Source organism: Drosophila sulfurigaster, chromosome 3, assembly GCF_023558435.1.
Source record: "Drosophila sulfurigaster albostrigata strain 15112-1811.04 chromosome 3, ASM2355843v2, whole genome shotgun sequence".
Lineage (NCBI taxonomy): Eukaryota > Metazoa > Arthropoda > Insecta > Diptera > Drosophilidae > Drosophila > Drosophila sulfurigaster.
This window is the reverse complement of record NC_084883.1, coordinates 13,542,350-13,562,491: the sequence shown is the minus strand read 5'-3', so window position 1 is coordinate 13,562,491 and position 20,142 is coordinate 13,542,350. Positions and strand designations below refer to the sequence as shown.

Below are 20,142 nucleotides of genomic sequence, written 5' to 3'. Positions count from 1 at the left end.
TGCTTTTTCTTGTTCTGTAATTGGATTTGAAATTGTTTTAAGAATCGAGCGAACGCTTTCTTTGCAATCTTAAATGCACGCATACGCGTTTCGCTTCGGCCGGAAATACAACATTCAACATCCGGTGCAGACAAGAGACAGCAGCTGAATGAATATCTAAAGGGTCTAGGTCTAGGACTGGGCTGGGATTGTGCCTCCTTTTCGTAGTAGTAGGAAAGTTGAAGAGAGTAAACAGCATTTGCGACTTTCAATGCAAAGCGAGGCGAAGACAAACGTTGAGGCGGCTTAGCCTGATCCCGGGGAGTAAATGATGCAACATAAAGCACCAGACTAGGAATAAACTAAGGGCGAGTCAAGACGCTGGGTAATGTAAATGCGAATTCGACAGAGTGTGCGAGGGGAAGCAGTTGGTGAGACAACAATGAAAGCGGATGAAGAAATTTAATTTCACGTCTTTTTAACTCGAACAGCTTCTTGATGGGCGCTCCAAGGGAGCGACGGAGGTTTGTTTTTGGCCTGGGTTGGCTGAACAGGATTATAATGCGCCCATAGCTAGTTAGAGTTATGATAATGTTGATGATGATGATGACGTCTAACATGATGATGATGTTGTAGTCTCGCCCTTAATCGAGTTAGACTACACTTGACACCTCTTAATATTCGGTTGCGGCCCATTGAAGAGCGAGAGCGAAAGCCAATTGACGCCACCTGCCACCTGCAGATGGATTGGAATTCCATTATTATTGTGACTTGGGTTTTGTTTACCGAACTCTGCTGTCCTCCCCATTCCCCGGTAGACGAGAAAATCAATTTCCGCTGAAAGGTGGAAAAGTGAAAAGTGGAGCGTTGAAATAGTTGGCTGGGGAAAAGTAAACAGAAAATGCACAAGTTTGCGCAGCAGTGGAAAATCCTCAGCACAGTGTTGAGGTTTGAGGGCTACAACAAAAGCAAATTGTGGCATAAACTTTCCCTTTGCCCTATCTTCACGTCAAGCTCATCCCTCACATCGTTTTGCTTTCCTTTTTTCGCAGGACTGGAGGCGGATTTGTTCTACGTGCACGAGGGAGCCATTAACACATATGCAATGCACTTCACCGTCCCCGTGCCCGCTGACGTTCACGAACTCGAGTTCTCTTGGCAGAGTCTCATTGCCTACCCGGTAAGTTGCGTCCGCCCACCTCGCCGCCTCAACCCTTTGCAATCACATCAAATTTGATTTGCACTCCATTAACAGTTGCGCTACACCATCAGCATCGAGTACGCCAACGACCAGGATGCATTGGGAACGCCCACGCTCAGCATACCCCACAAGGGTCTGGTGCCTCAGGAGATCGAATCGTTTCTGGTCTATCTGCCCTGCACGGGCAATGCCAGTCTCCAGCTGCCCGTCAACGTAAACATGGTGGTGCAAGGACCACCGCGATTCAACGACACCCGTCTCCACTTCAAGCGCACCAAGATCTGCGCCAAGGGTAAGCATCTCCCTCCTGACTGTCAGGCCGAGTCAGGTTATCTCATAATTGTCGTGCTGACATTTTGCAGGCATTTCGCCGGAGCCCAACCAGTCGCCAGCCCCGGCACATGCTCCCTCCCAGGGTCCCGCGCTGATGAGCGCCGCCGCCTGTGCCCTAGGCCTGGTGTTGGCCGTGGGTCTTGTGGCCAGCATGATGTATGTGCGGGCACGTAAACAGTTGCGTCAGGACTCGTTGCAGTAAGTCCAGTTGATTGGGCCAGCAATTCAATTATCCGGCTGCTCATTACACTCCCCACTTGTCCACTTTCAGCACCAGCTTCACCACCGCCGGCTATGGTAGCCATCAAAATGTGTTCATTCGCCTTGATCCACTCGGACGACCTCCGAGTGCCACCGGCTCCTATGCCACCATTGCCAGCCTCAACAAATATCCAGCGGATACCAAAAAGTCCTGCAGCATTTTCGATCGTAAGTCAATGGCATCTATGTGTCTAACAAAAACACGCAAACAACGTCAACTCTCTCTCTCTCTTTACCTGGTTCTCTGCAGGATTCCGTAGCTCGCCAACGCCCACGCCGTATGCAACAGCCTTGCTGCCAATGGGGGACCAGGCTGGCGAGACCATTTACTCGAAACCCGAGTCGGTGTGTCCCTCGAGAATATCCTACTACGCCTCCTCGCAGCTGACCCAGGTGAGTCTCAACTACAATCTCAATCTGATGCTGTGGCCACTCGATGGCACCCCAGGGGTTGATTTGGGCCACAGCAACAGCAACAGCAATAGCAAAAGCAACAGCAGCCCCTCAGGTAAATCAAAGCCTTTGATATGTTGCGACACGTGCCGTGTGCCGTGTGGCATGTGCCATGTGCCATGTGGCAGGCTACAAATGGAAATGAATCCCGTTGATGTTCCATCTTCAATCGATGCGTTTCCATGGCCACCAGACCGACCGGCTTCAATTCCAATTTGTGGCACTCACCATTGGGGCAGACCCATCCGATGATTGCTCCCAAGGCTATTTGCCACATCCCACCGCTCGGCGCCACCTTTCCACGACGATAAAAATTAAATTCTAATTTATATTTACGAGCTGATAAAGCTCCTGCAGTGCGTTAAACTCGAAACAAGAGCCATTCATAAATATGCGACTTGGCTGCCTCGCTCCCCATCAACTTGCCACCTGCCGAGTCTGCTTGGGGTAATCGAGGTAGTCACTCCACAGGTACTCCTGAGGTATCTCACGCAGTTGGGGCAAGTTTTGCGTGGCACTCACGTACTACCCGACGACCCACAGACCCAGAGACTAGACTTGAATTATGTAGATACGAGAGCGAGTGCGAGTGCGAGTGAGTGGCTGTAAATGTGGAGTGGAGTGCATGAATGGGGAAGCGTGGAGCGTGTGAGTCTGTTTAGATAAGCAGAATGTGCTTCACAGTACCGAACACAGACAAACAGTCGAAGCAAAAACACCCATGTCTGACTGCTTCCTATCTTTATCCTTGCCGCTGGCGATTGCAAGTTCAGTTCCTACTCTGCTGCTGCTGCTCTTGTTTCGACTCCGCCATTCAGTGGTTGCAAATTAGGAAACTAAATGTGAATGGAATCCCCCAGAGCAGACATCAAACCTCAAGCATAATCTGTGGCACATAAAGACGAATCCCTTAAATTAATGCACAACTTTCTACACATTGTTTGCTCTTTACTATCGGTTCCTCTCTCTCCCTAGAGTCTTGCCTCGGTTTTCGTTTTATTTTGGAAAATTTAACTTTCTGGCCTTGCTAAATCTGTCGCAAATTAGAATAAATTATTTAGCAGCTTCTTTTTGTGCTGTTTTTCTTGCTAAACAGTTCATAGAGCCAAACTGGGCGACATCGTTTACATTTCTCCTAGACAACGCGAGTAATTCCTTTTCCTCTTCCCCCTCTCTCCTCTCAGCTAGTGATTGTTGTGCCCATTTTCGTCACCATCTTCTAACGCAATTTCCATCGACGCATAATTAAATATTCAATTTCCATGGAGACTCCTTTTGGATTTTTATTTGATGCTTATTCCTTGACATTCTTGCGTCTCCTTTGGCCTCTTCAGTGCCTCGTCGCCAGCTTTTTTGGCTTCCTTAAGCATTTTGTTTGTTTAGACTTCAATTTCATACTCATTATGGTAACGGTTTCAAAGAGGCACAAACATACGTCGAATACATACAATTCACTTAACTGAATGTGAGTATCGGAATACGAGTAAATTCAGAAGCCAGACGACAACGAATAAAATGAATATGTAGCCCCCCAAAATTGGAGTCGAGTGCTGCACATGTGTGTATGTGTTGGTGTGTGTTGGTTTAGGGCTGAGTTTGGGGATGCTTGCCATAATTATTGTTGTTCTTCTGATGCGAGCCAAAGTGAGACGGAGAGACACTCATTTAGTCAAACAATTATATCCAAGTGCACACACACACACCCAGAGACTCTGATCTGCTCAGTTGTGTGGAAATATCTCATTTTATGTGTGTGTGTGTGGAGCTCCCTCGCTCGAGTCTGTTTGGATTCTATTAAATCAGTCTATAAATGTTGCCCAAATTGCTTTAATGTGCAGTGAAAGTTTAACTAACGACAGCGGGGACTACAACAATTACACCAGATGGAAGAGCCGAAGGGGGAGATGGAGATGTAGGGGTGAGGGGCGGGGAGTAAATAACAATAAAAACAGCAGCGAACTGAAACCAGACTACAGCTGTTGAAACATGACTTTGTGCTTGTTTAGAAACACTTGCAAAATATTATTGCAGCAACAGCATGAGAAGGGAGAAGGGGAAAAACAACTACCGCGGTTAGCTGGACCCGGAGACCCGAGGCTGGGAAAACTAAACGCCATGTAGTGAGGCAAGGCAACAAAAGGAAAACGATGCAAACATTGAAAGGCATTAGGATATTGGATCAGAGCTAAGCTCAGACTGTGGCTGAGGCAAAAGGATAGAGCAAGGGATAAGTGATAAGGGGGATAGGGATAAGCATCTGGAATAACTGCTGCGGTTGAGCATGTGCAACTAGCACAAAAGAAGAGCGGGAAATGGCAACGAAGGCACTCAAGAATCCAGCTAGGAAGTGGCAACAAAAGTGGGGCAAGGGTAAAAGAGCAATTGAGAAAAGCAAAGAAAAGAGAAAGAGAGAGAGAGAGAAAGAGAAATAGAGCGAGTGCAAAGCAAAGAGGATGTACATTAATGCCATGGAGCAGTGGAGCAGACTCGGTTGGAGGTATTTTATGGAGATTACTAGAGATTCGTGCAACATGAACAGGTGCTAATTAAAAATGTTGTCGTCGCCTCATTAAAGAAATTTGTAAATCAACCTGCAAATGACGCACACAGCATGAGTAAAAGTTAAGCCTACGCCCGGCTGAGAGATGAATGCGACAGCCAGAAGCGGTAAAGTGGCTGGGGTGAAAAGTGTCCCCCCTTTTATTTTGGGGGGACAAAGCACGTACGCCTGTTAATGGATTTCCCAGTGTTGTTCTTTTGATTAAAACGCATTATTTACATTTGCGACACAGGGCTTTGTATCCCATGGAGAGGGCACAAATTTAATGCGTTCAGGTTTAAAGAGTGGAAAGTGTATCAGAAGGGGGGAAAGTTGGGAGCCTTTGCTTGACAAATAACGTAGAGCTAACTCGATTTAGTGCTCGGCTTTTTCATTTGCTTTGCTCTTCAATTTTCTTTTGCTTTCATTTGCCATTTCTCTAGCCGGATAGACGGCAAACTACGGCGACTGCTTTTGTCGGCCATTATTCTATTGATTGCTTCCTTCTCAAAAGGCAACGCGCTGCAGGATGTTGCAGGATGCCGCAGTTAACTCAGCCAGGGTGCAGGCGTTGCATAGGCCTTTGCGGTTTTCACACCCAGCCACTTGGTTACTTGGTTTCATGCCTGTTTCTCTGTTCTGATTTCATTGCGGTTAGTTACTCTTAGAGTGAGAGAAGCTGCCTTATATGCAGCAAGGATTAGAGAACTAAAAGCTGGCATCAATCGTAAGATATGATTGAAATTTCCGACAATTTTATGAAGCGAAATGCGTTTTGAAGTATAGTCTGAAATAATTGAAGCTTTATGTAAAACTTAAACTTTCCATTTTTTAAATTAAGCAGGAAGAATCGTTGCGTCGACAACAGATGAAAGTCAAATGAAAAAAGTACTAATTGACTTTGTTCATCAACTTTTACTTATCAACTCTCAAAAGGAATGCAAGAAAGTAGACTTAACTATAGAAATTTGTTCAAGTTATGTTGTAAACTACTGGCAAACTTTAAAAAGCAGAAAAATCATCAACAATAAGGATAAGTGTGAAATTAAGGCAGAAGAATAAACAACTGAATTTAACACAAAACGAATAAGAAAGTTGCAATCCAATGTTCTTCATTTTCAGATACCATTTTCAATAAAAACAATCGGAATTATTCTTAGAATAGACGAAATTATAATACCAACATAAAACTAAAATATCCCGATTATTATTAAAATATACCAAATTAATACCATAATAAAACTATAATATACCGAAACATATATTTGGTATATCAATATATTCTACCCTATGAATTGCCGGTATAAAAACTTGTTAAATTAAGCCAACCTTAAAGTCAGAATTTAGTTATGAGCTTCTTCTATTAAAAATTCATAAGACTTCCATCAATTTTTAACTAAGCTCTCAAAGGCAATCAAAGCAACACTTGAACAGAAAATGAAATCGAAAAGTGTCGACAAAATGTCAACTCATCGTTATTTAATTTTGAAATAAATCAAACGTAATTAAACAATGATTAAACAATCAATCAAACACATTGAAATTATGCTTGAATGAATGGAATTCCACCGTTTGATAATAGATACATATTTGACAGTCCAAAATAGGCGCTGCGTTGTGGGCGTGGCCCGTGGCACGCGATGCTTAATTGAAAGACAATTACCTGTAATTAAATGTGCGTATAAGAGGGCGTCACATTTAATTGGACCCTTTGGCTTTTACGCTGGCTCCGACTCTGACTACGGTTCCCGTTTTGGTTCTGGCTTTTGGGCCCTTTTAATTATGCATTAGACGCTTTGGACCTGCAACTTTTTGTGTGGTGCCACAACAAAGCGGCGCCCCCGAAAGTTGCCGAACTGTTATTAAATGCCGAATGGCAAAAGTCTAACGAGCACTGTTTCGCTTTGGCTTTATGTTTGGCTTTGGGTTTTGGTTTGGGGTCAGTGTCTCGTCTGGGTTTTTGGCTGGCGCACAAATCGATCAGGCATAAATCAAACGAGAATTCAAATTAGTTTGCCAGCCAATTAGAAGGCAGTTCGTTCCTGGCAGCCGTGGCAGCCAAATGTGAAATTAATGAGACTCTTCTCGGTTGCGTATGGAAAAACTTGAAACTTGAAATTCCACGTGCCACAAAACCAGAGCCCTGATTAAAGATGCGACCAAGAGGGGTGGAGGAGACAAACTTGCCTGTCAGATAAAGTGAAATATAATTGAGCCCGAAATGCAGCACAAGCTCCGGTTGTCAGTTCACTAATTTAAATTCATTAGGCATCCGTTTGCCATGTAATGCCAAGGTGACAAGGTGCCGAGGCGTATACGTAATATTTTGTTGCAATTTTTGTTGCCGCTCGCATGCTACATGCTGTATGCTGTATGCAACAGCAATCGCAAATAGCAAGCGGCAGCAACAAAAGTAGCAGCAAACACAGAATTTGCATACTTGCAACTTGTGTCAAGCTCATAGTAATTTAAAATATGCACAGTGAGGCAAAATTAAATATAGAGAGACTTGGAAATTAAATCAAATTAGTGTTAATATAAAGTTATTTAATTCTCACGACTTGAATTCAATTCTATTAATGTTTATCTGATATAACGAAATATTTATGTAACTACTGCAGTAATTTAAAAGTATTTAAAAGTTAAGGGAAATAAAAATAAACGTAAATTAATAAATATGGAATTTGTGATTAGATATAAAGAGAAACTTTCAGTAATTAATATTATTATAAATATTTACTTCAATTAGTTTAAATATATTTACCTCTCCATTAGTTAAGCATATGAATTCTTTTTATTTAATGCGTTTCAAATCGTTCAAATCAAAATTGTAAGCTCTGAAAGCATCAAACCTAAAAAGATGATAAGTATTTATGTATTCATTAAACAAATATATATGAAGCTATAATTAAACATTAAATTTGAAGTTTAAGGTTATTGTAAAAAATGTAATGTCAATTATTTAAATTATGCTTTTAATGAAGTGACATAATTCTTTGCATAATATAATATGCTTTTGCCCACGGTGGAGGTCACATAGTTTATAGCTGTTTTTATTGTAGTTGTTGTTGACATTGTTATTGCTGTTGCAGTTGCTGCTTGCAATGTTGTTGCTGGCATTGTTGCTGATGCTGTTGCTTTGTTGCTCGAAAGTTGGTTGCTGGTTGCTGGTGAATGCTGCCAGAACAGGAGGACATGAAACGTTGGCAAAATTGTCATCAAGCTTTTTTAATTACGAGCCAGCTGCGGGAGAAGTTAACGCTGCGGTTCTGCAGTAGTATGCGTGAGAGAGTGTATAAGTGTTAGTGTGTGTTTAAGTATGTGTGTGTGTGAGTGCTTGTGTGTGTGTGGGCAGCTGTAGAGCTGCGAATGACATAAACAAATCAGACGCCTGTCAAGTGTGTGAGCCGAAATTTGTGTCTATGACTGGAGAAAGAGAAGGCGTGTACGTGTGAGTGTGTGTCAGTGTGTGTGTGTGCGGGTAATGCGTGTGTATGCAAGTGTCATTTGCAGGCCAGCAGCTAGACTCACCCCTCAACACCACCCCTGGCCACTGACTGTTGCTGCTGCTGCCATGTTGTGTTGTCATTAGAAATGTCACAACAAAGCCAAACAGCTGCAAACCCAACGTCAACATTGCCAACGCTTTGAGCGACGTTGTTGTCGCTTGTCGCTCTTTGCTGCTGCTGCTGCTCCTGCTGTGGTTGTTGTTTTTGTTGTTGTTGTTGTTGCTTCTATTGCTGCTGCTTTTGGTTATGTGTTGCCAAGTGTCGCCTCGTTGGCAACACACAACATGGCCAGCTCTCTCTCTCCTCTTTCCCACCCCTGCACTGCATTGCCTTTAATTTTGTGCAAATTTATACTAACAAGCTGCAACCCCTGTCCCCCGCCTCCCCCTCCTCACTTTCTAACTACCACCACAGTCTATTTGGTGGCTCTGCGACAGTTGACATCAACGGATGCTTTCCAATTTTCAGTTTAAGCAATAAGAAACATCAACATGAACAACAACAACAACTCGAGCTTAGCAATATTGTCCATTTGACGAGCACTTTTAATACGCCACACACAAAAATAACACAGAGATAGAGACAGAAAGAGAGAGAGAGAAAGAGACAACAGCAAGGCAATGCTAGAGTTTTGCCACAGTTCTTCCCCGTGGCACAAAAGAGCTGCATTTTCACATTCCACAAAAATTGGTCATCAAGCAAAGTTAGATATTTGATGTGTTTTGCCATTGGAATCGACAATCGCAATACGAAATACGAAATACGAGTTGGATGTTAGCTTCAGGGGAAATGCAAATGAAAATGGAAATGAGCTCACTCGAAAGCAATAAGACCCCAATTTTGTTTTTAATACGTAATAAATGCGAAATGAAAGTGACAAATTCTGTGACAATATTAACATATTCGCACTACATATAATGAACAAATCAACAATTTTGATGGTATTTTAAACAAGCAGAAGAATTACTGAATAATTTGACAAAGTAGTTAATTAACCGTCATTAAAGTGGTGTAAAAATGCTATATAAAATAGCTACAATATTTGTAGTTACTTTTAATTAGTGATGCGTAAATATGGGTCAATTTACTGAATAAGTTTGTTAGTTCACAAATTTAGTGAGTGTTTGCTCAATTAGGTTCCCCATATCGTTTATTGTTGTTGTCCATGGTTCAGTTTAATTATGTTGTGGTTAGATAACAATTTTAAGGGAAGTAATCGACGTAACATATTTAAGAATTTACTATAAATAATTTAAATAATACAAATGCATTTTCACATTTTTCTTTGTAATGCGAAATTGTCAATATTTGACATATTTTTAAACCCGCTACTTATAGCGTAAATGGGTGCCTCTTTGTATATATTTATATATATTCTTGATCAGGGTCAACAGCCGATATAGACGATATAGATTAGGATATCTCTTTCAAATCTCCCATCTTTCAAATCTCCCACTTGAGCCCGCAAAAGTCTACAAAAATCATATAACAAGCGTAATTTTGAAGCTACATTTTTGGTACATACAATAATAACTATAATATTATATTTAAGATTTCTAAATATTTGGTAACGATAAGATTAAAATTGTCGATGTTATTAAAGAAATATTTGTGTACACACCTACTTACTTACTTACTAGGAATCTGAGTTGGTTTAGCTGACAATCTAATATATTTTGCACTCTATTTTGAACATATCAACATAACAATAGCATTTGGTATTTTTCAGTATATAAATTTGATATATTTTAAAATTAATACCCCAGATTTATTCTTTTATTCAAAATAGGTGGCGGGTATCTCGCAGTCGAGTATGCATGATTCTAGCTTTCTTATTTTCTTATTAATTTTTTTAAAACATACGAGCTATGAGGTTTATCTCTCCTGTACAACAAAAACAAGCAACTAAATATAATAGAATAGCTCAATACTACTGTTCAAATCTCATATTTATAGCGATGTATTGATAATTTATTAAATATAAATATGTACAATACATAAAAATGCAAACCAATTAGGTCAAATAATATTAGATAAAAGAGATTCTTATAATTATTTTTTTTTCGGATACATTCTATGACTACAAAATAACAACATCAGGCATATACAGTATAGTAATTAGTTTCGTTATCATTATAGGAACATTTTCAGCAATTTTGTTAGTTCTATCTCATAAAGTCTCTGAAATATCAGTATTTAAATTAGCGGGCAGACAGACAGTCGGACCTTGTTTTAAGTGTGCAGGTTAATGTTAATCGGCGAAGCCGTCAACAGCTTGTGTAACGAGTTAACAAAGCCTAAAGTATATATGTTTGCTGTATATGTAAACAAAGCAGCTGTTCACGAAGCATCTTGGCAATTCAATTTGCCTGAATCCTGACTGCGATTAAGGCTAAGCCGCTTACATAAAATCTAATTACACTTGACCTGCGCTCATTAGGACAATCCTGTGCCGATAACAAAGACAAAACACAGATAACAGATAACAGAAGAAAAAAACAAATAACAATAAACATACAAATTTATATGTGGGCGAAAGCATCCAAGAGAGTTTCACCTAGCTGCGGGATATTGGAGTCGAGTCGGATCGAGTTGGGGAGCTATTAAAAGCGACGCCGGTGCAGCCCGCAGACACTTTTGTAGTTCCTGTCACAGCTATCCCCAATACCGAACTACGACTGCGACTCGGACTCGGACTCCAATTGCAGTGGAGGACGAGCTTTGCATGTTGTGTTGTTGTTCGTTGTTTGTTGTTGGGCGACAAGGATTTATCGCCGCTGACGAGGGAAGCGTGTTGATGAGCTTGGCCAATGCGAAAGCGAGAACAGCAGCAGCTATGTAGGGAGCTTGGCAGTAGCTTTGATGATGTAGTGCGATATTGTTGCGTTTTAATTGAATTTTCTTTGTGTGACAGCCAACAAGGACAACAACAGAACAACAGGACAACAGCAGCGGACCAACAGACAAAGTTGGCAAATGCGACAGAGGAAAAGGGCGTGGCTCAAGCAAAGTGGCAATAAAGGCAATAATGAATGAAATTCACTAACAAAAGGCAAACAACTATTGTTTTTATTGCTGTCAATGTTCGGTGTCCTTTCTCCCCAGCTGTGTATTGGCTGTCCTTTTGCCGCTTCCCTTTGCCTTTGCCTTTGCCTTTGCCTTTGCCTTCAACTTTGCCTTCACTTTTGGCCGCTTTGTCTGTTGCCTCAACAATTTTATTGCATGCGCGCATATTGTTGGCGGGCCATGAAGCTGTTATTTTTAATAAGCGAAAATTGCTGGACAGTCTCAGGTGGACTTCGAAACTGGCTTCTCTCCTACCTGCTCCCTGCTGCTTCACTGATGCTCTTCTGTTCCTCTTCAGCTCCTCTCCGGGACATCTACAGTTCACCTGCTGCTCCTCTTCTGCTCCTCACCTGCTTCTCTACTGCTCCTCTTCAGCTTCTCTTCTGCTCCTCTCTTGCTCCTCTTCAGCTCCTCTTCTACTTCTCTCCCGCTCCTCACCCGCTCCAATCCGGCTTCTCTCCCCTTGCTACTTATGAAGATTTACGCCATCAACTTGGTCAATGGCACCAAATGTGGCTTGCCACACTTGCCACATTTATGTAAATTTCCACACCAAATTAAGAAAGAAATGAAGAGATTTTTCTTGAGTTTATTAGCCCAGCGCTTTGAGATTCCCATAGTGCCGAAATCCGTCCCCTTCCCTTCCCTTTCATTCCCTACCCGCTAAGCACCCCTCACCATGAACGCTGTTCAGTAAATGATTTTCGCTGTGTGTTTTATGAAAATAAATGAGCTGCTATCCGGACTGGGAAGCTGTTCTCCTCACACTCGCTTTCTATATCTATATATTATATAGCTTGCCAACTGTTTGCCCTGCCCCTTGCCCCCTGCCTATCTTCCTTTGCAACCTTGTTGGTAGTCTCAAAAAAGCTTGTTTATACAACTCAGCTCGCAATTTCCTACAGCTGCGTTCCACGTTTTCCCATTGCTGTTGTTCTTTGCTGTTGTCTGAGCTCCTCCAGGGTTTGGAGCTTGACTTACCTCCTCCTCCCCCGCCCGCTCTCCCCCTAGCAGCTCATCCTGCCCCCGTCTGGCAGAAGGCTATGCAAACATAATGCTCGACGAATTAAAGCTTTTTGCCAACCAATAAATTATTCATGCCGTAAGACAACTACGGTTGTCCTGACGGAAATGGCACAGCCCTAGATCCTGGCCTCCCCCACATTTCCCCACGCTCCCCTACTCCCAGTGCTCTCTACTGCTTCTCTCTCTAGTCGCTGTCGTAGAACACTCCCTACTTTATATACAAATTATGGCGCTGCCAGCAGAAGGCAGAAGACAGCCAGCAAGTCTTTGACGCCGTTGGCAACGCCAACTCGAACTACTACAACTACAACAATCAAGCAGTCAGGCAGGCAGGCAGACAGTTGGCAACATCAGCAGTTCCTTCGAGCGGAAACGGAACTCAATTCATTAAAATGAATGAACGAAGCGCAGCCAAGTGCATGACTAACGGTAAACGGATGCAAACTGAAAGATGCAAATCCGGCAGCTCAAATTGCGTTTCATTTTCATTGCCCTTTTTGCTCAGTATCCCCCCCCCCATTTCATTTGATATTGAGCTGTGTAGTTGTGCCCCAAAGGGTTTCTCTAATTTCACCTAATGAAAAGCCAATTACAAACTTATCAATTGTTTCTTATTCTTATTATCTTTGCAGGCCTGCAGCATGTCGACGCCGAAGAGCAGTCGCGGCAATGGCGGCAGTGGCAGCCTCTTTGGTGGCCTTGCCACAGGCAGCACCATCACGGTGGCCAGCCATGCGCACAGTGAGAAGACCAAGGAGCGTCTTCGTCGCATTCCCAGCGTCCAGCCAGGTGCATTGACCTACGAGCAGCTGGTCAAGGAGGGCACCTTTGGTCGCATCTATGCGGGCAAGCTGGGCGAGACCTGCGATGCCCTGGTCAAGACCGTCATCGATGGCGCCTCGTTGACACAGGTCGCCTGTCTGCTGCAGGATGCCTCGCTGCTGATTGGCGTCAGTCATCAGCACATCCTGGCACCGCTGTTGGCCAACACCGAGCTGCCCGGCCCGCCAGAGATTGCATATCCCTATCCGTCCAAGGGCAATCTGAAGATGTGAGTTTACCTCAAAAGCACTGCAAATTGATTGAAGAAATTAATTCGCTTGTTGAATTTTCACGTTTATTTTCTTTGCAGTTACTTGCAAAAGTCGAGGGAGTCCAGCACAGCGCTGAGCACGCGGCAGCTTGTCGAGTTTGGACTGCACATCACAAAGGCGCTGGCCTACCTGCATTCCTTGGGCATTGTCCACAAGGACCTCGCCACACGCAACTGCTAGTAAGTATTGGAGAAAGTGAATAAGAATAAGAATGAATACAAAGCAAAGGTGATTTCAACAATTGCTTAAAACGCAAACAACTCGAGTAAAAAGAATTCAGCAAAACACAGAATTCAAGCCACAAAAATTTGACTGAGCTCAAGAAACGAAATTAAAATCCTTGGTATTTGGATTCACTCGCATGCTTTATTTCTTTTGCTTCATTCACATTCACATTTTATTATTAAGGTCACATGACGAATTCATTTTAAGTCTCGTCACAATCATTGTGTGTTTATTTATGCAAATTATGCAAAATTATGCTCACATATTATGTGATAATAATGTTCAGATTAAATTGGCAAAGTTTTAAAGAGATGTTTTAAATACTTTTTTTGGCAGACTTGTAAATTCAATGTTAAGACTACAATTATTGTTGAAGTTGCCCAGTTAAACAACAGTGCATCTATCTTTGTTACCATTTCGTTATTATTTCAAATAAAAAATAAAGAAAAACGAATACAATACATTATTAAAAAGGCTTATTTGTTCTTTTCTACTTAAACATATTAAATTAAAGCAAAACAATATAATATATTTACAAGCTAACATTATTTCCACAAAATTCTTTAAAGTATACGATTTTCTTGCTTTAGTATATTTTTGATAGAAATTTACTTGTTTTACGAGTTAGTGTTTATAATATGCGATTGGAAATGATTCATTTTTGGCTAATTCTTTTACAAATACTATACAATCATCAGCAGCAGTTAATTGAAAGTATAGACGGCTCAGTAATCTATATGAATTTCGCTGGCTTAACTATTATAACAGACTGACTGTGCTGGATACTTAATAGTAAAGCAAGGGTAACATTAGCAGTCCTATAACATAAGCAGAAATAAGTACTTTTGAGATATACGTAATACGATGCGAAACAAAGTATTGAGCAGTCTATGTTCACGAGTTTAATAAAAAAGGACGTGCTTTAACACTACTTCATATCAAATCCGTGTTCTTTTAAATCTTAGACATTCTTTCATAGATTTACTTTCATCAACCACTCATATACACAAATATAGAGCTTATGTTATATTATAGACGAATCTATTACCAGATGACTACCAATAGCTTACTCTGTTCATACCTTTTAGTTTTTATTGTCTGTATACAAATTATATAACAGTCCTTGGCTGGACTGATTCACTGACTTAAATATCGATCCAAAATAAGAGGAAAGTAAGACGGCAACAAGTTGTACACAAAATAATGATAATAACTTAATCGTTAGTCAAAGATGAAACCAGCTAGCGCTAGTAAATTTACAATAGGTAATAAATAAATTTATAATCTATGCATTTAAAATAAAAATAATTACTTCATCGCAATATTATTCTAATATTCACAAATTTCACCTCAAAATGAATAAATCGTCGGGCAATACGAGACAATCTCTTATGCCAGCTAGTTCAAAAAGCAATTGTAAATTGATGTTACTGGCTATTCAGTTTACCTTAAAAGTGACCACTATAAAACTTTCCTTCTTATTCCTTTTTGCAGTCTGGACGAAGAAGCCTACGTGAAGATCTGCGACAGTGCGCTGTCGCGAGACTTGTTCCCAGATGACTACGATTGCCTGGGCGACAACGAGAACCGTCCTCTGAAGTGGCTGTCGCTGGAGTCGCTGCAGAAGAAGGTTTATGCCACACAGAGTGATGTATGGTCGTTGGGTGTGCTCTACTGGGAGCTGGTCACACTTGCACAAATGCCACACGAAGAGGTGGACATCTTTGAGCTTACCAATTACTTGGCTGCCGGCTATCGTCTGGAGCAGCCCGTCAATTGTCCGGATGAATTGTAAGTACTTTCCCCGTTTGGATAACCCCTTAATTCTTATGATGACTTCATCATCATTTTGTGGTCACAGCTTTACGGTGATGAACTGCTGCTGGCACTCGGAGCCAAAGCAACGACCAACGCCCTCGCAGCTGTTGTCGTATCTGCAGGACTTTCATGTCGATCTGGGCATGTATATCTAAAAAGGGGAGATGAACTGATAGGCGCTCCAGGCAAATGGATTAACTTCAACATTGAATAACTGAATGCATAACTAAACTAAATTAATTGAAAACTTTTGCATTTTAAATGTGAGATTTACCTGTTACGAGTAGATGTTTGATGTCTGTAAATATATAAGTGTATGGAAGGAAGGAAAGATGGAGTTCAGAGGTCGCAAATCGCAGTATTGTGTAAGTAGACATTAAGGCGTTCAAATGGCACAAATGCTGAAACCAATTATAAATCAACAAACGTGTGTTGCAAGACAGTTGCACATTCCAAGTAATTCATAAGTAAACAACAATGACACTCAGTTGCAAGCAGAGACAGTTGCAGTTGCAAGGTGTTCCCCAATCCGTTTTCGACTTCAACTTGCTTAAGGTACTTAAAATCAAAGCGAAATGCATGCGAAAACGTTTTTGGGAACGCTACAGTTGAACACTTTAAGTAGCTAGAAATTGAATACACATAAGATTGCAAAACAGATAAATTATATATGATTGTGAATTATTGAGAATGCATATTTTATTGAATGTGTGTGAGCAGAACCATGCAAGTGATGCTTAGAGGATGGAAGAGTGGAAGAGTGGAAGAATGGAAATGAAAGTGGAAGTGGAAGATAGAGTTGAATGTGCGACAACAAAATACAGAATCTTTTGTTCTCAAATGTTGTCCTCAATTGTTATCAAAGCGATAAATGTATTTATTTATTTACCAAACGAGCAATTTTTTATTAGACATTATTATTATTGCGACAACAGTACTTAAGTATTTATAAGGCAACAACTCTCGACTGAATCTGAGTCCAAGGAGTCAAAACATAAGGCACAGCAGCAGATATGAAGTTCAAATCAGCATTAGAGAACCACACAATCACAATCACAATTCCGAAATAAAGCAAATGTTAAATGCAACGCACACTCAAAAATTGTCAATGTCACAAGCTAAACTTAAAGTTATGAACAAATTACTTAGGGGACTCACAAACACAACAAACCACATCACAACACACAAACAACAACAACTACCAAAATTTCACACTAATTTATTTATAACAACTTTAACTTCAATTTCAAATTCAACTAAAAACTTCTTTAGCTAAACTAGACCAGAGAATTAGCATTTGAAATGAAATCGTCGAGCTATTGTTGTCACACAGAAGTTCAGGAGTTTTAAATGAGCTTAGAGCTTTCTGCTTAGTTTGTGCCAAAAGTTGATTTAAAGCTGCTGCTGGAAAATATTCAAAATTTCAAGTAATGCTTTAATGTTAATACAACATTATTAAAATATTCAATTACTAAATCCAAACTTGTAACAACTTCTTAAGCTTTAAACCACTTGAAGAGCTAAAACTTAGTTTATCCAAAAGCTGTTGTAAGCCTAAAGCTGGCTTAGAATGTTGGAAAAGTTGATTTAAGGCTACAGCTGCAACATTTTAAAAATTTCAAGTAAAACTTTAAAGTTCATTCAACATTTAGCTTAAATCAAATACCAAATCAAATAATAAACTAGTAAATAACTTCTTAAGCTTATATAGAGTATTTTCATGTGCTTTGATAAGCAAGCTTTCAAATGAGTTTAAAGCTTTTTGCTTACTTCGTATAAAACTGAAGAGTTTTCAATAATTTAATGTTTATAAAAGATTTAGACAACATTATTGAAATATTCAATTACCGAATCAAAGAATAAACCAGCAACAACTTCTTAAAATTTAAACAACTTGAAGTGATAAAACTTAACATAAGCGAACTATGAAGCACTTATATGTGCTTTGAAAAGCGCATAACTCATGCAAGCTGCTCAATTCAATTAACTTCATGCTTAACTTTAACTTCAATTAGCAACTTCTGCAACTAGGCAAAGAAATGAAGCTGAAGCTGAATCTGAATATTAATCAGAATTACTAAGCAACTCTTTGGGAAAACTTTCACGTTAAATTTAACTAAAAAAAAGCTCTTCAATTGAAACTTCTTGTGAGCAAAGCTGACTGATGATAAGCTCTCTTAAGTTGTATTTTAATATTCTGTTGTTTACCATTGATATCCTACTGCTCGTCCATGTTTCCAGCTTAGATTAAGGTATTATTATTCATATTGTTATTGTTCAAAGAGTTTAGTTTCATTTTTGCTCTATTTACGTTTCTAGTCATTGATATTATTTGCAAGTTCTGTTGGCAAAACGCAACTGAAAGTTGCCCAAGAAAACGAAAAACAAACAAAATCCAAAACTAGAGCATCAACAACAAACAATATGTTATTGTTGTGCTCTAGTTGAAAGTGCAATAAAAATGAATGCGTATCGAAATACCAAAGAAATACACATTTTAAAATAGTCATTCCTCAGAAAAACCGTAAACTGCTTATTCTCTCTACTTAGTCTATAGGATATATATTCTATATATATACTACAATAAACAATCAAACAAAAACCAAAAAAAGAGTTATGTATGTATATGTACTATGTGTATGTTTTATTTGATAAGCTCAAGCTAAAGCTCAAGTTCTTACTTTGCACTCAAAGGTAATGGAAACACTGATCAATATGAATATGAATGTTACTAAAAGCGAATACAAAATACGATACGATAACGAATACAAATTACGAGTACTCTCTCTCACCTAAAAACGAAAACAAAAATGGAAAAACTTAAAACTAAGTAGAAAATACTCTGCAAATCTCTGCTGAAATTGTGTCTCAACTCTCAACTTAAATGGAAAGCAACTCAATTCGTGAATCCCTTAAAACTTGCAAGAAACTAAGTGTAAAACCATTTTAAATAGTTAATAATCACACACACACACACACGCACTCATACACACACAGACATATAAACTATGACTAACTGAATGTGTTTCAAATTTATAAATACATAAATCTTAACTTGTACTTGTATGTATGTATCCTGAATGTATGTATGTACTGTCTATGTATATTTTGTCATCAAATTGAGTACTAAAGAGTAAGCTCGAAAAGCGAAACGAAGATAAACAAATGGCAAATCCCCAAGGGATATTGCTATTTCAAATTTCCAAATACTACGAAACAGAAACAGCAACAGAACAGAAACAACAACACAAACAACAACACAGCAAAGAAACTCGACTACAAACTACAAACATGCATCAACTAGGTTTTCTCTCTGTATTTTTAAGGCAACACACACGAACACACACACTCACACACACACAGAAGGATACTGTCACAGCAATCGAGCAAAACAAAAACCTAAAAATTATCATTCAGATTCTCAGCGTCTCTCACTCTTTAACACTAACCAATTTTTATATAGATGTATTCTCTGTCTCTGTCTAACTTAAGATACTATATGTACCCTAGTATATGTATATGTGTATTGGAAAATATTTGCTAAAATACCCCCACCACACACACACACACACCCGTACACACTCACACACACTTGCACACCAACTAAAGCTTCGAAACGGAGGCGACAGTTTTTCTTCTTCTTTTGTGTGTTTCATTTTTGGGACTGACAGACTGACTCTGTGGGTGGTGGCAACCGTAAGATAGCAAAACAGAAATTCAATTTTTGTGCAAAAGACAACAAGAACAACAACAACAACAACATCAGCAAGAACAACAACAAAACAACTATACTAAAATGAACAAAAACAAAAGCAAATTAAATAAATGTTCCTTTTGAATCATCAACAAAACACAAAGCTCTATTATTATCTCTCTGCACATACATCAGTGCGTTTTTAGTCGCATCGCATCGCAATTCCGCAACACACACACACACAGACTGAGTAAGTATCTTTCCTTTGCAACGTGCAAGCTGGCCACTTGCTGCATTGATTGGTTTGACTTGGCTTACGCGACGTATGCGTGATGTCCATGCCAAGGCACGTTCTATCTAACTAGCCAGCCAATGCATTGGCACGCAGTGGCAACTGAAGCAATCGCTATTTGCTTCGCAATGCAATCAATTTATCAACAGCTAAATATGGCAGCGAACGTTCGAGTATTTACAGGTATAAGTATCTGGCAGATTGATTGATATGCTTTTGATTATGATTGTTTTTTATACCCGCTACCCATAGGGTAGAAGGGTATTATAACTTTGTGCCGGCAGGAAATGTATGTAACAGCTAGAAGGAGGCATCTCCGACCCTATAAAGTATATATATTCTTGATCAGCGTCAACAGCCGAGACGATATAGCCATGTCCGTCTGTCCGTCTGTGTGTCTGTCCGTCTGTCCGTCTGTCCGTCTGTCCGTCCGTCCGTATGAACACCTAGATCTCAGAGACTATAAGAGATAGAGCTATAATTTTTTTTCGACAGCATTTGTTATGTTTGCACGCAGAACAAGTTTGTTTCAAATTTTTGCCACGCCCACTTCCGCCCCCGCAAATCAAAAAAATCGAATAACAAGCGTAATTTTAAAGCTAGAGTTGCGAATTTTGGTATATAGTATAACTACTACAGTATTTATGATTCC

General features: G+C 40.0%; 1 protein-coding gene across 2 annotated transcripts in view; it reads left to right on the top strand.

The window, feature by feature from the left end:
- LOC133843006 (tyrosine-protein kinase RYK) overlaps positions 1 to 19,371 on the top strand; it is a 32,277-nt gene extending 12,906 nt beyond the window's left edge. For both annotated transcript variants that reach the window (XM_062276346.1, XM_062276345.1), the window contains exons 3-11: positions 1,032 to 1,159; positions 1,235 to 1,472; positions 1,543 to 1,711; positions 1,785 to 1,942; positions 2,025 to 2,167; positions 13,000 to 13,418; positions 13,500 to 13,640; positions 15,181 to 15,477; positions 15,548 to 19,371. In XM_062276346.1, the coding sequence (XP_062132330.1) occupies positions 1,032 to 1,159; positions 1,235 to 1,472; positions 1,543 to 1,711; positions 1,785 to 1,942; positions 2,025 to 2,167; positions 13,000 to 13,418; positions 13,500 to 13,640; positions 15,181 to 15,477; positions 15,548 to 15,659 (1,805 nt within the window). In that variant the 3' untranslated portion in view covers positions 15,660 to 19,371. The remainder of the gene's footprint in view (positions 1 to 1,031; positions 1,160 to 1,234; positions 1,473 to 1,542; positions 1,712 to 1,784; positions 1,943 to 2,024; positions 2,168 to 12,999; positions 13,419 to 13,499; positions 13,641 to 15,180; positions 15,478 to 15,547) is intronic.
- Positions 19,372 to 20,142: the final 771 nt, after the last annotated feature.